Below are 16,333 nucleotides of genomic sequence, written 5' to 3'. Positions count from 1 at the left end.
GGATCTTCCCAACCCAGGGATCGAACCCCAGTCGCCCGCATTGCAGGCGGATTCTTTACCAGCTGAGCCACAAGGGAACCCCCAAAATACTAGAGTGGGTGGCCTATACCTTCTCCAGTGGATCTTCCTGACCCAGGAATTGAACCTGGGTCTCCTGCATTGCAGGTGGGTTCTTTACCAACTGAGCTATCAGGGAAGCCCCTCATAATAACCTGTAATGAAAAAGAATATATATATATACACACACACACATACATATATATTCACATACACAAATATATGTGAATCATTTTGTGGTACACTTGAAAACAACATTGTAAACCAACTACGCTTCAAAAAAAGCTGTTTTGAAAAAACAAAACATAGTCTAAACTCTCCATCATGTACCTCCTCACCTTTTTCATGGGCTCTGAGCAGCCACCAGAACTCTCATAGTATAAACCCTAATATTACCAACTGATGGTGGGTAATTTCTTATAGCAACAGATGGAAATGAATGCACAGTAGCTAACAGTCCCGCAACACTTAGAATGTAGCAGGTGCTGTCCCAAACACATTATATATTATAAATAAAATTCATTTCATCCTCACAAAAGCCCTGGGAGGTAACATTCATCACTCCCATTTTACAGATGAGGCTAATAAGAGAAGCCAAGATGCTTGCCTGATGTCACACAGCTAGTAAGTGGCAGAGTGGGGACTGGAGCCCCAGCAGGCTGGATCCAAAGTTCGCTCTCTGAAGAATGATGAGGAGTTGGTTTGGGCGGGGGGTTGGGGGGTTGGCACAGCATGAACACTCAAAAAAATTCTGATGAACAAAAGAGTTAATGTATAAATGCTATTGATCTCTTCCTAGCACACCATCCACCCAGTCATTGCCTGGCTGACAGTTTCTGTGTGACCTTTAATTTCACAGGTTTTTTTCTAACGTTTGAATATGACACAGGTCATCATCTCCTTTCCCTGCTCCTTTACAGTTCATCACCTGCAGGGTGAGCTCTTTGACCCTTCACAAATGGCCCAATTATTGTCTGTAAATGAACCTTTCACGCGTCCCCTGCACTCCAAGCTCTCAATTCTAACTGGATTCAGCTTTTTTCCTGCATGGGTTGTTTCTTCTGTCTGGAAGGCCATCTCTGTTTCTATACCAGGAAAACCTACATCAAAATCTTGCAAAATGCAGCACTCCCCAGGCGGTGCAGTGGATGAGTCCACCTGCCAATGCAGCGGTCACTGGTTCGATCCCTGGTCTGGGAGGATTTCACATGCCGTGGAGCAACTAAGCCCACGCGCCACAACTGCTAAAGCCCACGTGCTCTGGGGCCTGAGAGCCCCAGCTAACGAGCCTCTGTGCTGCAACTACTGAAGCCTGAGCACCTAGAGCCTGTGCTCTGCAACAAGAGAAGTCACTGCAGTGAGAAGCCCGTGAACCACATCTAGAGAGCAGCCCCCATCTCTACAACTCGAGAAAGCCCGCGTGCAGCAGTGAAGACCCAGCACAGCCAGAAATAAGTAAATAAATCAATCCACTCTTTTCAAAAAATCTTTCAAATTGCATTTCAATCATGCCCTCGTCTGCCCAGGCTTTCCTGGTCTTCAGGTTCGGCTACGAGTGCCCCCAGCCCCAGCCTCTATACTGCCGAGTGTTCCCACCATTACGACATGTATCATCCGAGATATGCAAAAAAGAAAAGTGGTTGCCTGAGGAGGCCTTACAAACAGCTGAGAAAAGAAGAGAAGCGACAGGCAAAGGAGAAAGGGAAAGATATACCCAAATGAATGCAGAGTTCCAGAGAAATATGACAGATAAGAAAGCCTTCTTAAGTGAACAATGCAAGGAAATAGAGGAAAACAATAGAATGGAAAAGACTAGAGCTCTCTTCAAGAAAATTGGAGATACCAAGGGAACATTTCATGCAAAGATGGGCACAAGAAAGGACAGAAATGGTATGGACCTAACAGAAGCAGAAGATATTAAGAAGAGGTGGCAAGAATACACAGAAGAACTGTACAAGAAACTCTTAAAGACTCAGATAAACACGATGGTGTGGCCACTCACCTAGAGGCAGACAGCCTGGAATGTAAAGTCAAGTGGGCCTTAGGAAGCATTACTACAAACAAAGCTAGTGGAGGTGATGGAATTCCAGCTGAGCTATTTCAAATACTAAAGGATGATGCTGTTAAAGTGCTGCACTCAATATGTCAACAAATTTGGAAAATTCAGCTGTGGCCACAGACTGTAAAAGGTTCGCTTTCATTCCAATTCCAAAGAAAGGCAATGCCAAAGAATGTTCAAAATACCGTACAATTGTGCTCATTTCACATGCTAGCAAGTTAATGCTCAAAATCCTTCAAGTTAGGCTTCAACAGTATGTGAACTGAGAACTTCCATATGTACAAGCTGGAGTTAGAAAAGACAGAGGAACCAGAAATCAAATTGCTAACATCCACTGGATCATAGAAAAAGCAAGAGAATTAAAAGCAAAACAAAACAAAAAAACACCTGCTTCTTTGACTATACTAAAGCCTTTGACTGTGTAGATCACAACAAACTGTGGGAAATTCTTAAAGAGATGGGAATATCAGACTACCTTACCTGTCTCCTGAGAAACCTGTATGCTGGACTGCTGGGAGCCAGCACGGGAGTGCCCACCCATGACAAAGGTCATGCGGAGAGGCCTGATATGCAAAGGCAAGTCAGGGCTCAAGGGGCCCCCCTGGACCTGCCCGAGCATCTACGCCAAAACCAGAATCTGTTTTACTATTTTATGACTTTCACCAACTCTTCTGACATTAACGCGGGGCTATCCCCGACCACCTTTCTCTGTAAGAAAATCAACTTAAAATTCTAGTTAATATGTCTCCTGGGCATAATAGGAGTGTTTCAATTCAAACCCCTCTGATGACTTTCTAGCTTGCCTGACAGGTTTGTTCAGATTCACAGCCTCCCAACCATGAGAGGCATGGGAAGCTTAAGACATTCTAACAATGCAGAGCTTCTCAGAGAGTTAAAATTGTTAGAATAGAACTAGTAGAGGATTTCTTTGTTGAGCTAATGCTTGCTGCCAAGTTTCCATATCCCTTACCTACTGTGTCCCTGGGAGTGTACTGATTAATATTTTGATGTATAAAAATGTAAGTAGTAGCTTTAATGTTTGTAACCTTGGACCCTTGAGTTAATTCTTTTCTTGTTATAGCCCACCACACTTTTGCCCTATAGGAATGCAACTTCATCTAATGCTTTCAGAGGGTGGCACCTGACTTTAGAATAATCACCTTTAGAGAAAAATAAGTTTTCTGAAGGGTCATAAAATGTTAACAGGCCTCCTGGCCTGAAGATGATGTAAATTACCTAAAACTTTTGCATATGATAAGTTTGCAGAAAGAAAGCTTGGCTTCGATAAGGATCAAGGACTGCTGACCTTGCATGACTCTACCCGCCACCCCCCCCCCCCCATTATCCTCTATGCACAACTTAAGGTATAAAAACTACTTTGGAAGATAAAGTGCGGGCCTTGCTCACCTAAGCTTGGTCTCCGCATGTCATTCTTTCTCTTTCCTTTTCCTATTCAGGCTGATTCCATGGAGCGCAGGGGCTCTCTGCATTCACTTTCCTGCCTGGGCTTCTAAGACCCACTCGAGAAGGTGCCTAAGGTGGGGCACCTCCCGCGATTTGAGAGGGCGCCTGTAGCCTACATGAACAGAGTAAGTCCTGTGCTGGGGCTTTATTGCAACAGTTAGAACTGGACATGGAATAACAAACTGGGAAAGGAGTACGTCAAGGCTGTATATTGTCTCCCTGCTTATTTCACTTCTCTGCCGAGTAAATCAGGCAAAATGACGAACTGGATGACTTGCAAGCTGGAATCAAGATTGTCAGGAGAAATATCAACAACCTCAGATATGCAGATATCACTCTAATGGCAGAAAGTGAAGAGGAACTAAAGAGGTTCTTGGATGAAGCTCTTTAGTTAAAGAGGAGAGTGAAAAATCTGGCTTAAAACTCAACATTCAAAAAACTAAGATCATGGCATCCTGTTTTGTCACTTCATGGCAAATGAATAGGGGAAAAAGTGGAAACCATGACAGACTTTGTTTTCTTGGGCTCCAAAATCACTGCAGATGGTGACTGCAGCCATGAAATTTTTTTTAAAGTAGCTTTCTTCTTGGAAAGAAAGAAAGCTATGACAAAGCTAGACAGCATATTACAAAGCAGGGACATCACTTTGCTGACAAAAGTCTGTATAGTCAAAGCTATGGTTTTTCCAGTAGTCGTGTATGGATGTAGGAGTTGGACCACAAAGAAGGCTGAGCATTAGAGAACTGATGCTTTTGAATGGTGGTGCTGGAGAAGATTCTTGAGAGTCCCTTGGACTGCAAGGAGATCAAACAAGTCAATCCTACAGGAAATCAACCCTGAATATTCACTGGAAAGCCTGATGCTGAAGCTGAAGCCCCAGTACTTTGGCCACTTGATGTGAAAAGCCGACTCATTGGAAAAGACTGGGTAAGACTGCTGGGTAAGACTGGGTAAATGCTGGGTAAGACTAAGGGCAGGAGGAGAAGGAGGCGACAGCAGATTAAATGTCTATAAGGAAAATTGACGAATTTGTTGTGGGTGAAGTTGGCCAGTCTTTTTATTTATTGCTCACGTTCCTAGCTAAAAATGATCATGGTTTTCTGGGTCTGTTTCTGCGTCAGTAAATAGGGCACGATAGAATCTCACTCGCAGGTTTGTGGTGAGAAATTAGGGATGGGGAAAGGAAAGCACGGAGCTAGGGGCTTTGGACTTCCACGGGCGTTCTATAAATATTAATAGTTAAGAAATATTAGTAAAAATTAATGAATATATTACCTTTGCTATTATTATCCTCTCTCTCCCTCTGAACAGTTGCTAAGGGTACGCGGCTTTCTGAACAAAAGAGGGGTAAGTTCAAAGGCTCGCAGTTGAATGGAAAAGAAAGCGCCTCTCCTTGTGTCACATGGCTAGTCTCTAGGGAAGACGACTCTCGAAGTGTTTTTGGTCCATCCCTGTTAGGCGGAGCCTTCGGTGGGTTCTTCCAATGGGGATGGTAGAATTAAATATCCTTTGGGACTGGCAGGGCGCACAGGCGCCGTGGCCAATGAGGAGCGGCGTAAGAGCAATGGAGGCGGGGAATAGGGCCACGCCCCCCGGAGCGCCGGGCATCTGGTCCTTAACTCCCGCCGGGAAAAGGTAGGGACATTTGGGACTCCGGGTTGCGGCGATGGCGCTTCGCTGGGGCATCGTGTCGGCTGGCCTTATCTCCAGCGACTTCACGACGATGCTGCGGATGCTGCCTCGCTCTGAGCACCAGGTCCTCCCTCTCTCCAGAGACCTGGGGAAGAGTGGGCGGGGGGTCTGAGGGAGGAGGGAACTAGGCTTCTGGACTTCCGAGCCCCACAAGGCCGTGAAACAACCTCAAAATCCGTATCGCTCTTTTCTCACCTCTGTCTTTTTAACACGAATTACGCGAGGTTTGGGAGAGTCTTGATCTGATTTGTTGTGTAAGGGAGACATTTAAATATTAGGGAGTTTAATAATCGGGGTTGAATAATCGTCTGCCTCAGATCTTTTTCCCAAACCCAGGTGTCCAGCCCCCGGTCACCTCATCCCCCAGGACCGCATCCCCCGTCCCCCGTTATGGGAGTTATCAATTTCTCCATCCCCACGGAGGCCTTCTCCATCACCTCACTCCCATCTACCCGTCTTCCTTACCTGCCCCAGCCCCTCCAGTCTGACTCAGATGTCCCTCTAGGTAGTGGCGGTAGCGGCCCGTGACCTGAGCCGGGCGAAGGAGTTTGCTAAGAAACACGACATCCCCAAGGCCTATGGATCCTATGAGGAACTGGCCAAGGACCCCGACGTGGGTGAGTGGCCCGGGCGGCGGCGGGGGAGAGGGGGCGTCACGGGGGGTGCTGCCTTCAGGCTGCTCCGTAGAAGAAGCGAGGCTCTGCGCGATAAGCCAATCCCTCTGGGCGCCCGAAAGGACTCTGGGCTGGGAGACGGGACGATAGGATCCGGTTTCGTCTGAAATTATCTGTCCGGCATGAAATAAAGAGTAGGGGCCACACCTCCGCGGTAAAGGCAGGGCTTGAATTTCTGAGCGAGGCCTTTCAGGTTTTAAATACGACCCGTGTGGCTCGGGCTTCTGCGTTCCAGAGGAGCCTGGATGGAGAGGCAGGGCAGCGTAGTTGGACAACAGCCTGGCTCTGGAGTCAGATTGGCTGAGTGGGCATTTTCCCCTCTTCTGCTTGCCCTTCTCAGGTTCCTCATTTTTGAAACGGGCAAAATAATAATCCTACTTCTTGGTGGTGTTGTGAGGACTAAGTGAGTGAATACGATAATTTCAGAAGACTGGAAATAATCTGAAGGAAATAGAGTGATAGTAGAGAATGGTTTTATTGTTTAGTCGCTAAGTAGTGACCAACCCTTTTGTGACCCTGCCAGGCTCCTCTGTCCATGGGATTCTCCAGGAAGGAATACTGGAGTGGGTTGCCATTCCTTCTCCAGGAGCTCTTCCTGACCCAAGGATCGAACCTGAGTTGCCTGCATTGGCAGGCGGATTCTTTGCCTCTAAGCCATCAGGGAAGCCCTTCAGTTCAGTTCAGTCGTTCAGTCCTGTCCGACTCTGTGACCCCATGGACTGCAGCATGCCAGGTTTCTCTGTCCATCGCCAACTCCCAAAGCTTACTCAAACTCATGTCCATTGAGTTGGTGATGCCATCCAACCACCTCATCCTGTGTGGTCCCCTTCTCCTCCTGCCTTCAGTCTTTCAATCAGCATCAGGGTCTTTTCCAATGAGTCAGTTCTTTGCATCAGGTGGCCAAAATATTGGAGTTTCAGCTTCAGCATCAGTCTTTCCAATGAATATTCAGGACTAATTTCCTTTAGGATGGACTGGTTGGAGCTCCTTGCTGTCCAAGGGACTCTCAAGAGTCTTCTCCAACACCACAGTTCAAAAGCATCCATTCTTCGGGACTCAGCTTTCTTTATGGTCCAACTCTCACATCCATACATGACTACTGGAAAAACCATAGCTTTGACTAGATGGACGTTTGTTGGTGAAGTAATGTCTCTGCTTTTTAATATGCCATCTAGGTTGGTCATAACTTTTCTTCCAAGGAGCAAGCATCTTTTAATTTCATGGCTGCAGTCACCATCTGCAGTGATTTTGAATCTCCCCAAAATAAAGTCTGTCACTATTTCCAGTGTTTCCCCATTTTCCATGAACTGATGGGACTGGATGCCATGACCTTCGTTTTCTGAATGTTGAGTTTTAAGCCAACTTTTTAACTTTCCTCTTTCACTTTCATCAAGAGGCTCTTTAGTTCTTTGCTTTCTGCCATAAGTGTGGTGTCATCTGCATATCTGAGGTTATTGATATTTCTCCCTGCAATCTTGATTCCAGCTTGTGCTTCATCCAGTCCAGAATTTCTCGTGATGTACTCTGCATATAAGTTAAATAAGCAGGGTGACAATATACAGCCTTGACATACTCCTTTCCCAATTTGGAACCAGTCTGTTGGTCCATGTCGAGTTCTAACTGTTATTTCTTGACCTGCATACAGATTTCTCAAGAGGCAGGTCAGGTGGTCTGGTATTCCCAGCTCTTTAAGAATTTTCCAGTTTGTTGTGATCCATACAGTCAAAGGCTTTGGCTTAGTCAATAAAGCAGAAGCCCTTAGCACCGTCCAAATGGGAAGCTAGAGTTTGACCACTGCGGTAGGACTTCCTACCTGCTTGGAGGAACACAGGCTCCAGGAAGCTTGGGGGCGGGGCCTCTAAACGGTGGGCGGTGCCGGAGGTCTCAGTGGGTGGGGCTATTGATCTCTACCTTTCTCCTCCCGCCATAGAGGTGGCCTACATTGGCACCCAGCACCCCCAGCACAAGGCCGCAGTGTTACTCTGCCTGACAGCGGGCAAGGCTGTGTTGTGCGAAAAGCCCATGGGTGTGAACGCCGCGGAAGTGCGCGAAATGGTTGCTGAGGCCCGATCCCGAGGCCTCTTCTTTATGGAGGTGAGGGTGGAGGGCCCTTCCAATATCCCACATTAGAGCTACTTGCTATGGCTAAACGTGATTGTCGGTCAACAGTTTTGGAGGAACACAAGGGTGGATTGCCAAGAGTTAAGATGACTACAAAATGAACCAGGGTCCTTGCGTTTGTCGGGATGCCGTTGAGCTATGTCAGGGAATCTACTAGCAACATCTCCCCATGGGTGGGAGCCATTGCTTTTGGCCCTTAGCAAACATGGTCGCCTGAAGGATTGTGCGTCAGCGTCTCCAAAAAAGATGCCGATAGTGAAAGGAGCACAAAAACCGCAATGGGCTTAGTTTGGGTGGATTTACAAAGTTAGAGATCCGAAGTAGCAAGGAACCCCCTACCAAACCTCAGTGTCAAACTGCCTTTGTTTTTACCCTTATCAGACTTGGCTACCTATAGGGACCTCTGACATCTTGCAAATTGCCAGTAATTAAAATGGCCACCAACACCAATGGCTAATGCCAGAAGTTAAGATGGCCACCACATGACACCATCCGCCCCACCACCACCCCAAGCTTTTTTCATGTTAAGGAGTATTATGGTTCTTTTTCCTTTTTGGCCACACCAAGAGGCATGTGGAACTTTCCTGAATAGGAATGGAACCTGTGCCCCCTTTGGAAGCCCAGTGTCTTAACTGCTGGACCACCACCAGGGAAGTCTGAGTATTATGGTTTTTAAACATTTTGCTGTAGGTTCTGCCAGTAGTCACAATAGCTCTTACTTCCCCATGTTCTGTCTAGTTATCATACGCTCAGTATTGCTGAGCCTCCTAGACTGCAAAGTTCTATGTGCCCAAGAAGTAGTCGAGATAGCAGTGCCAAAATTCTGTGAATTTATTATTTCTTCATTTTTATTGGCACCTAATGTGTAGCAGATTCAATCCTAGGAACTGGGGATTCATAACATACAAGACAGAGGCTCAGTTTTCAAGGAGCTCAAGATCACTTTAGGTCATGGAAAAGGGGTAACCCCAATGTCCATGGACATGGGCTTTTGTGGACATAGGACTGAGCTGTTCATGGAGCACAGACACCCTGTCCCAACTTGGGTGATGATCAAGGAGGTTTCTTGTGGGTAGAGGCCAGAGAGGGAAAACAGAGTTAAGACTTAAAACAAGAATTTGCAGATTTCATTTCATTAGTATGAAATTTTGGAGAAGGCAATGGCACCCCACTCCAGTACTCTTGCCTGGAAAATCCCATGGACGGAGGAGCCTGGTAGGCTGCAGACCATGGGGTCTCGAAGTGTCGGACACGACTGAGCGACTTCACTTTCACTTTTCCCTTTCATGCATTGGAGAAGGGAATGGCAACCCACTCCAGTGTTCTTGCCTGGAGAATCCCAGGGACGGGGGAGCCTGGTGGGCCACCGTCTATGGGGTCGCACAGAGTCGGACACGACTGAAGCGACTTAGCAGCAGCAGCAGCAGTATGAAATTTATCTTGGACAGGTCAAGATTTCTGGCTTTAGAGTCAGAGGACTCTAGATTCCAGTTGCCCAGTTCCTAGCTCTGTGACCCTGGGCAAATAATTTGATTCAACTGAGCCTTAGTTTTCTGATTTAAAAAATGGACATAATGATAGCTATCTGGCAGAGATGTTGGGAGAACTCATTATGCACAGCATGTACATATTGTCTTGCTCATAATATATACCCAACAAATGCAAGCTGACGTTAGGCAATGGGGAGCAACAGAAGGGGACTGGGCAGGGGTGAGACAGGGTCAGCTCTTAGAGAAGGAAAGATCCCTCTGGGCCATGTGGGGGTTGGACTGGAGCGGAGAGACTGGGCGTGTTAATTTGCCAGGGCTCCTATAATAAAGTGCTACTAACGGACCAGGTGGCTAAAACAACAGAGATTTCTTTTCCCATATTTCTGGGGAGTTCTTTGGTGGCCTAGTGGTTAGGATTCTGGGCTTTCACTACAGTGGCCTGGGTTTAAAACTGTGATCCTGCAAGCCTCATGGTGAAGCCCCCCCCCAAAAAATAATAAAATTTTTTAGAAATAAAAAAAAAATAAAATTTTTAAAAATAAATATTTTCTCATACTCTGGAGGCTAGAGAAGTCAAGGTGTCAGCAGGGTTGGCTCCTCCTGAGGCTTCTCTCTGTGACTTGCAGATGGCAGCCTCCTCCCTGTGTCTACACATGGTCTTCCCTCTGGGCAGAGTTGTGTCCTAACTTCCTCTTCTTCTAAGGACACCAGTCCTATTGGATGAGGGCCCACCTTAATGACCTCATTTTCACTTAATTACCTCCTTAAAAAACCCCACCTCCAGGAACTTCCCTGGCAGTCCTGTGATCAAGACACCATGCTTCCAATGTAGGGGGCGCATGTTTAATCCCTGGTCAAGGAAATAAGATCCTACATGCCACGAGATGTGGCAAAACACACACACACACACACACACATATACACACACCAAATACTTCACATTAGGGTGTTCTGGGGAGGGGTTGGGCCTCAACATGAATTTGGTGGGGAGACAATTCAGCCCGTGACATTGGGGGACTGGTGTAATGGTTCAGATAAGGAAGGACAAGGCCGGCCTTGGGGCTGCAGGACTGGAGAGGAGAGAAGGTGGCAGAGAGGGTCAGGCTAGACACAGCTTGGGGACTGCCAGGCTGTGGAAGGAAGACAGAGGGGCCTTGTTTGGGGAGCGGTGGGTACCCACTCAAGACTGAGTCCTCGAAGAGAGAAAAACTGGTTAACTTTTGGGTCCTGATCGTTTTCCTTCTCTTCCCGCATCCTGGTTTCTTCCCTCTGTGGTCTGCAGGCCATCTGGACCCGGTTCTTCCCTGCTGTAGAGGCTCTGAGGTCTGTCCTGGCCCAGGGAACTCTGGGGGACCTTCGGGTGGTTCGGGCAGAATTTGGGAAGAATCTCACCCACGTACACCGGGCCACAGACTGGGCCCAGGCGGGAGGTGGCTTGTTAGACCTTGGCATCTACTGCCTCCAGTTCATCTCCATGGTCTTCGGTGGGCAGAAGCCAGAGAAGATTTCAGCTGTGGGAAGGCGCCATGAAACAGGTACGGTCTATCCTGGACTTGGTTGGTTGGTTGGTCAGGTCACTAAGTTGTGTCCAATTCTGCAAGCCCATGGACCGTAACATGCCAGGTTCCTCTGTCTATGGGATTCTCCAGGCAAGGAATACTGGAGTGGATTGCCACTTCCTTCTTCAGGGGATCTTCCTGGACCAGGGATCGAACCTGTGTCTCCTGCAATGGCAGGTGGGTTCTTTACCACTGAGCCACCAGGGAATATCCTGGACTAATAGGAGTGGATCCTCTCTTACTGGGAGCAGTGAACTGGGGATAAGTCTCCTCCCTGATGAGTATCAGGTTAGACAGCTAGAGAAACTTCCCACATGAAGCCACCCAAGCTACCCCCAGCCTGGGCCCAGAGTTGAGAATGTGAGCAGGGTCTGTGCTGGGACTTTGCTGTGTGATGTTGGCCAAGGGACACAACATCTCTGAGTCTTAATCAGTTACCAACTAGTTACCTAATTAGTTTTAATTAAGTAAAATGTCAATAATAGAGTTATCATAAGGAGTTAATGAAGTAATTTTTGAAGCAAATGGTAAGCAGTTATTGAATATAAACAATTATTATTTTTTGCATTTGTCTCAGTTAGCCTTTGCTGCATAACAAACTACCCTAGAACTTAGTGACCTTAAATAACAATCATTTATTAGCTTGTGATCCTGTGGGTCGGCAATTTGGGCTGGGCTCAGCTTGAGTGGTTCTTCTGCTAGTCTTAGTCGTGTAGCTGCAGTTGGCGGGCTGTCCCACTGGAGCTGGATGCTCCAGGATGGCCTCACTATGTCTTGCAGGTGTTCGTCATTCTATGGAGAGCCTTGGTTCTCCTTCACATGGCCTCTCCTGCTGGCTAACTCAGGTTCATTCATATGGTGGTCTCAGAGTTCCAGGTGGAGCAACAGGAAGGTGGACCTCAGCATGCAAACACTTTTCAGACCTTTGCTTCTACCATATTTGCCACTGTTCCATGGCCCAACATCAGCTCAGATTTCAGAGGTGGGCAAATAGACTTTACCTCCTGATGGAAGAAGCTACTGCAAAGAGGCGCTCATAGAGGAACAAGAGGAATTGCTGTGGCCATCTTTGCAAACTGCAGAAAGCAATGAATAGCCAGGAAATTAGTACATGAGAGGAAGGTCACTCTTTAGAAAAACTGTCTCCGTCTAACATCTGGCCAGTTCCTAGGCTAAATAGTAGTTATAAAAACAGATCCTGTTTACTAAGTGCTACCTTAATAGATATTAAGGTTATTATAGATTATAACTTTAGGGTTATTATAGATATGACCTTTCTGATATATTAAAGTTGTCTCCATTTTACATATTAGGAAACTGAAGTGCAGAGAGGGGTAGTGATTTATCCAGGGTCACACAGCAGACCTGGGATAAGAACTTGGGCTTAAAAGAGAGCTGAGTCAGGGGACTTGCCTAGCAGTCCAGCGGTTGGGACTCTGCATTTCCACTGCAGGGGCCTACAGGTTTGATTTCTGGTCAGATAATTAGGCTCCCCCATGCCACATGGTGGAACTAGGATCCCAAGTTCCAAAAAGAGAGAGGGCTGAGTCAGTAGACTCCTCCACCTGTGGCCTGCCTGATGTGGAACCAGGCTAGTACTTTACCTGCTGTGTTTAATTTTTAACTAATGCTTATATATCACTTATTGTCATCTAAATAGTCTTCTAAGTACATTGTGCATTTTATAGCACTTAATGTAATACCTGAAATGGCCTTATGAGGCAAATTCTCTTATTATCCCCATTTCAGAGATCAGGTAACTGATTCTCACAAACCTATACAACAGGTATTTACAATGGAGGAAACTGAGGCTTAGAGAGGTGAAGTCTCTCTCTCTTTACTTTTTTAACATATTTTTATTTATTTATTTAGATTACATCTTTACTGTGATATAATTCACATACCATACAATTTATTCATTGAAAGTATATAATTAAAAAAAATAAAAAAAGAAAGTATATAATTTTGTGGCTTTAGTATAGTCACAGAGTTGTGCATTTATCACTATAATCAATTTTTAAATTAATTTTTATTGAAGTATAGTTGATTTTATGGGATTTTCTAGGTGGCTCTAGTGGTAAAGAACCTGCCTGCCAGTGCAGGAGACAGAAGAGATGTGGGTTCGACCCCTGGGTCAGGAAGATCCCCTGGGGGAGGACATGGCAATCCACTGCAGTATTCTTGCCTAGATAATCCCATGGACAGAGAAGCCTGCCAGACTACAGTCACAAAGAGTTCGACACAATCAAAGCAACTTAGCACACACGTGCATACATCATACAGCAAATGTAGCATGGAGACATAGTCGATTTACAATATTGTGTTAGTTTCAGGTATATAGCAAAGTGATTCAGTTATGCATATACTATAGCCACTCTTTTTAGATTCTTTTCCCATATAGGTTATTGCAGAGTATTGAGTGGAGTTCCCTGTGCTATCTGGTAGATTCATATTAGTTATCTATTTTATGTAGTGTGTATATGTCGATCCCAATCTCTCCCACTTTATCTCTCCTGAAGTGTAATCAATTCTAGAATATTTTCATTACTCAAAAAAACAAAAACCACCAATTTTCCCAGGCCCCTGAGCCCTAACCAACCACAAATCTGCTTTGTGGTTCTATGGATTTGCCAAATATTATTCTTGCCTGGAAAATTCCAAGGACAGAGGCGCTCGTCACGCTACAGTCCACGAGAGTCACAAAGTGTCAGACACGACTGAGTACATGAAGCCAGACATTTCATATGAATGGAATCCTGCAACGTGTGACTTTTGTGTCTGGCTTCTTTCATTTGACATGTTTTCAGGGTTCATCCATGTGGTAGGACATATCACTACTTCTGGCTTCAGTCATATTAAAGATGAAATCTCAGGACTTCCTTGGTGGTCCAGTGGCTAAGACTCTGCGCTCCCAGTGCAGGGGACCCGGGTTCAATCCCTGGTCAGGAAACTGGATTCCCGTATGGGGCATCTAAACATTTCACATGCTGCAACTTAAAAGAGCCCACATGCTGCAACTAAGACTCAGTGCAAACAAATAAATACTTACAATTTAGGGAAAAGAAGATATCTTGCCCAAAGTTCTTCAGACGGGACTTTTTTTTTTTGGTTGTGCTGGGGCTTCACTGCTGCTCAGGCTTTCCCTGGTGGCAGCGACTGAGGCTACTCTGTACTCACAGTGTGGGTTTCCTGTTGCGGTGGCTTCACTTGTGGAGCACTGGCTCCAGGACACGCAATAGCTTCAGCACGTGGTTCAGCAGTTGTGGCGCACAGGCTCAGTTGCGTCGCAGCTTGTGCGGTTTTCCCAGACCAGGGATCGAATCTGTTTCTCCCGCATTGGCAGGCGGACTCTACCAATGAGCCTCCAGGGAAGCACTCAGGCAGGATGTGAGGCCAGGCTTGCCCTTGTCCTGTGCCTTCCCCAGGTGTGGACGACACTGTCACTGTGATACTCCAGTACCCAGGAGGGGTCCACGGCAGCTTCACCTGCAGCATCTCTGCCCAGCTCTCCAACACGGTGTCCGTGAGTGGTACCAAGGGCATGGCCCAGGTGAGGCACGGTTGGCTGAGCTGGGATGGCTCCAAGTACTGGGAACCAGGGCCCTTAGCGAGAGGAATAGGCCAGTCGTGGCTGTTGGAGATGGATGGGGACTGAACGTACCTCTTCCCACACCATTGATAAGAAATTCATCCTCAGCTACTAGGCCATGGGATGGAGTTTGGACCTCCAGGCTCCTTCCTGAGGGTGAACCCATTGGTCTGTCAAAAGTCCTTAGTCCTTTCTTGGGAGAAACCAGTTCTTAGTCACCACCCTCTGAGAGCAGCTATAACCTTTGGAATTGCACTCAGGACAGAATACAGGCATTATCAAATGGCAGCTTCATGGGGCTTCCTGGAGCCATGTTGCTAGAAAGAAATTCTATTCTCAGCAGAAGAATTTGTACCTTGCCCCAAACTGGAACTGCAGAATCTGCCCCAGCTGTATCTCTGTATTTCCATTTTGACTTAGACTTGGGTATGGGAATAATTTAGGCTTCCCCAGGGGCTAAAACAAAATGGATAAGCAGGTGATGGGTTGTCTCTGCTCCTCCTTGCAAAGGGGGATTCCACAGAGGCAATGATAATCTGTCTTCACGGCCTGAGCACAGGGTTACAGAAAGGTTTGTTCCTGGGGAAATGAACAGACAAGACAGTCTTGTACTGTGGCAATCCTGATGCTAAGAAATAATCCTCCAGCAACCAGGGCAGGGCTAGGTTGGGTGGGGACCCAAACCCTTCCTGAGGATGGCGGGTGATCGGTGCTTAACTGACAAGAGAGAGCTCCTGAGCAGCCCTGTTGGTGAGGGTGGTGGGACCACCTCTTATCTCTTCTCTCAGCTCCTCGACCCCTGCTGGAGCCCAACAGAGCTAGTGGTGAAGGGGGAGCATAAGGAGTTCCCACTGCCTCCAGCCCCAGGCAAGGAGTTCAATTTTACAAATGGAATGGGCATGAGTTATGAGGCCAAGCATGTCCGGGAATGCCTGCAGAAAGGTAAGCATGTGGAGAACAGGGGTGGGAGGGCGGGAGGGTAGCAGGGCAAGCCTGGTAGTGGAGGTGGGTATCCTCTCTACTCATCCACTCAAGCAACTGTTTAGAACTACATCTCCCAGGACCTCCTGTGGCATCCATATGTTAGAACCATGAATTAGTGTGCCTCATGGGATTCTGGGAATTGTAGTTCTTTTGGTCTCCGGGGATATGAGTAGGAGGGTGTCCCTAACTGCACTCTCTCCCAGGCCTGAAGGAAAGTCCTGTGATTCCTCTGGTGGAAAGTGAGCTCCTGGCTGACATCCTTGAGGAGGTGAGGAAGGCCATTGGAATCACCTTCCCCCAAGACAAACACTGATGTATGCTCTGAACAAATAAAGACATGCTGGGAATTCTTTGGCTGTCCAGTGGTCAGGACTCGGCACTGTCACTTCTGGGGCCTGGGTTCAATCCCTGGTCAGAGAACTAAGATCTTGTAAGCCTCAGGGCATGGCAAAGTAAATACAAAAATTAAATAAAATAAATAATAAAGTTGTGTTTCCACAGAGATCTTGGCAGTGGTGGTTCGATAGGAGCTGGAGAGAGCCCACCATCAAAGAGGTCACTAGAGCATAAATTGGTTGGAAGGATGAGAGTGGGGGAAGGTGGGGTCAGGACCGTATTTCCCACAAGCTGTTGGAACAGACATG

At 46.8% G+C, this 16,333-nt stretch overlaps 1 protein-coding gene across 1 annotated transcript; it reads left to right on the top strand.

The window, feature by feature from the left end:
* Nucleotides 1-5,202: 5,202 nt before the first annotated feature.
* Nucleotides 5,203-16,191, top strand: DHDH (dihydrodiol dehydrogenase). Its single transcript, XM_027515204.1, has 7 exons — nt 5,203-5,336; nt 5,778-5,889; nt 7,877-8,040; nt 10,840-11,092; nt 14,542-14,666; nt 15,494-15,647; nt 15,893-16,191. The coding sequence occupies exons 1-7, from the start codon at nt 5,247-5,249 to the stop codon at nt 16,000-16,002; spliced, it is 1,008 nt and encodes a 335-aa protein (XP_027371005.1). The 5' UTR covers nt 5,203-5,246; the 3' UTR covers nt 16,003-16,191.
* Nucleotides 16,192-16,333: the final 142 nt, after the last annotated feature.

The sequence above is a fragment of the Bos indicus x Bos taurus genome, chromosome 18, assembly GCF_003369695.1.
Source record: "Bos indicus x Bos taurus breed Angus x Brahman F1 hybrid chromosome 18, Bos_hybrid_MaternalHap_v2.0, whole genome shotgun sequence".
In the NCBI taxonomy this organism is placed as follows: Eukaryota; Metazoa; Chordata; class Mammalia; order Artiodactyla; family Bovidae; genus Bos; species Bos indicus x Bos taurus.
Note: the sequence above shows the minus strand (reverse complement) of the source record. Positions and strands in the feature narration are given on the sequence as shown.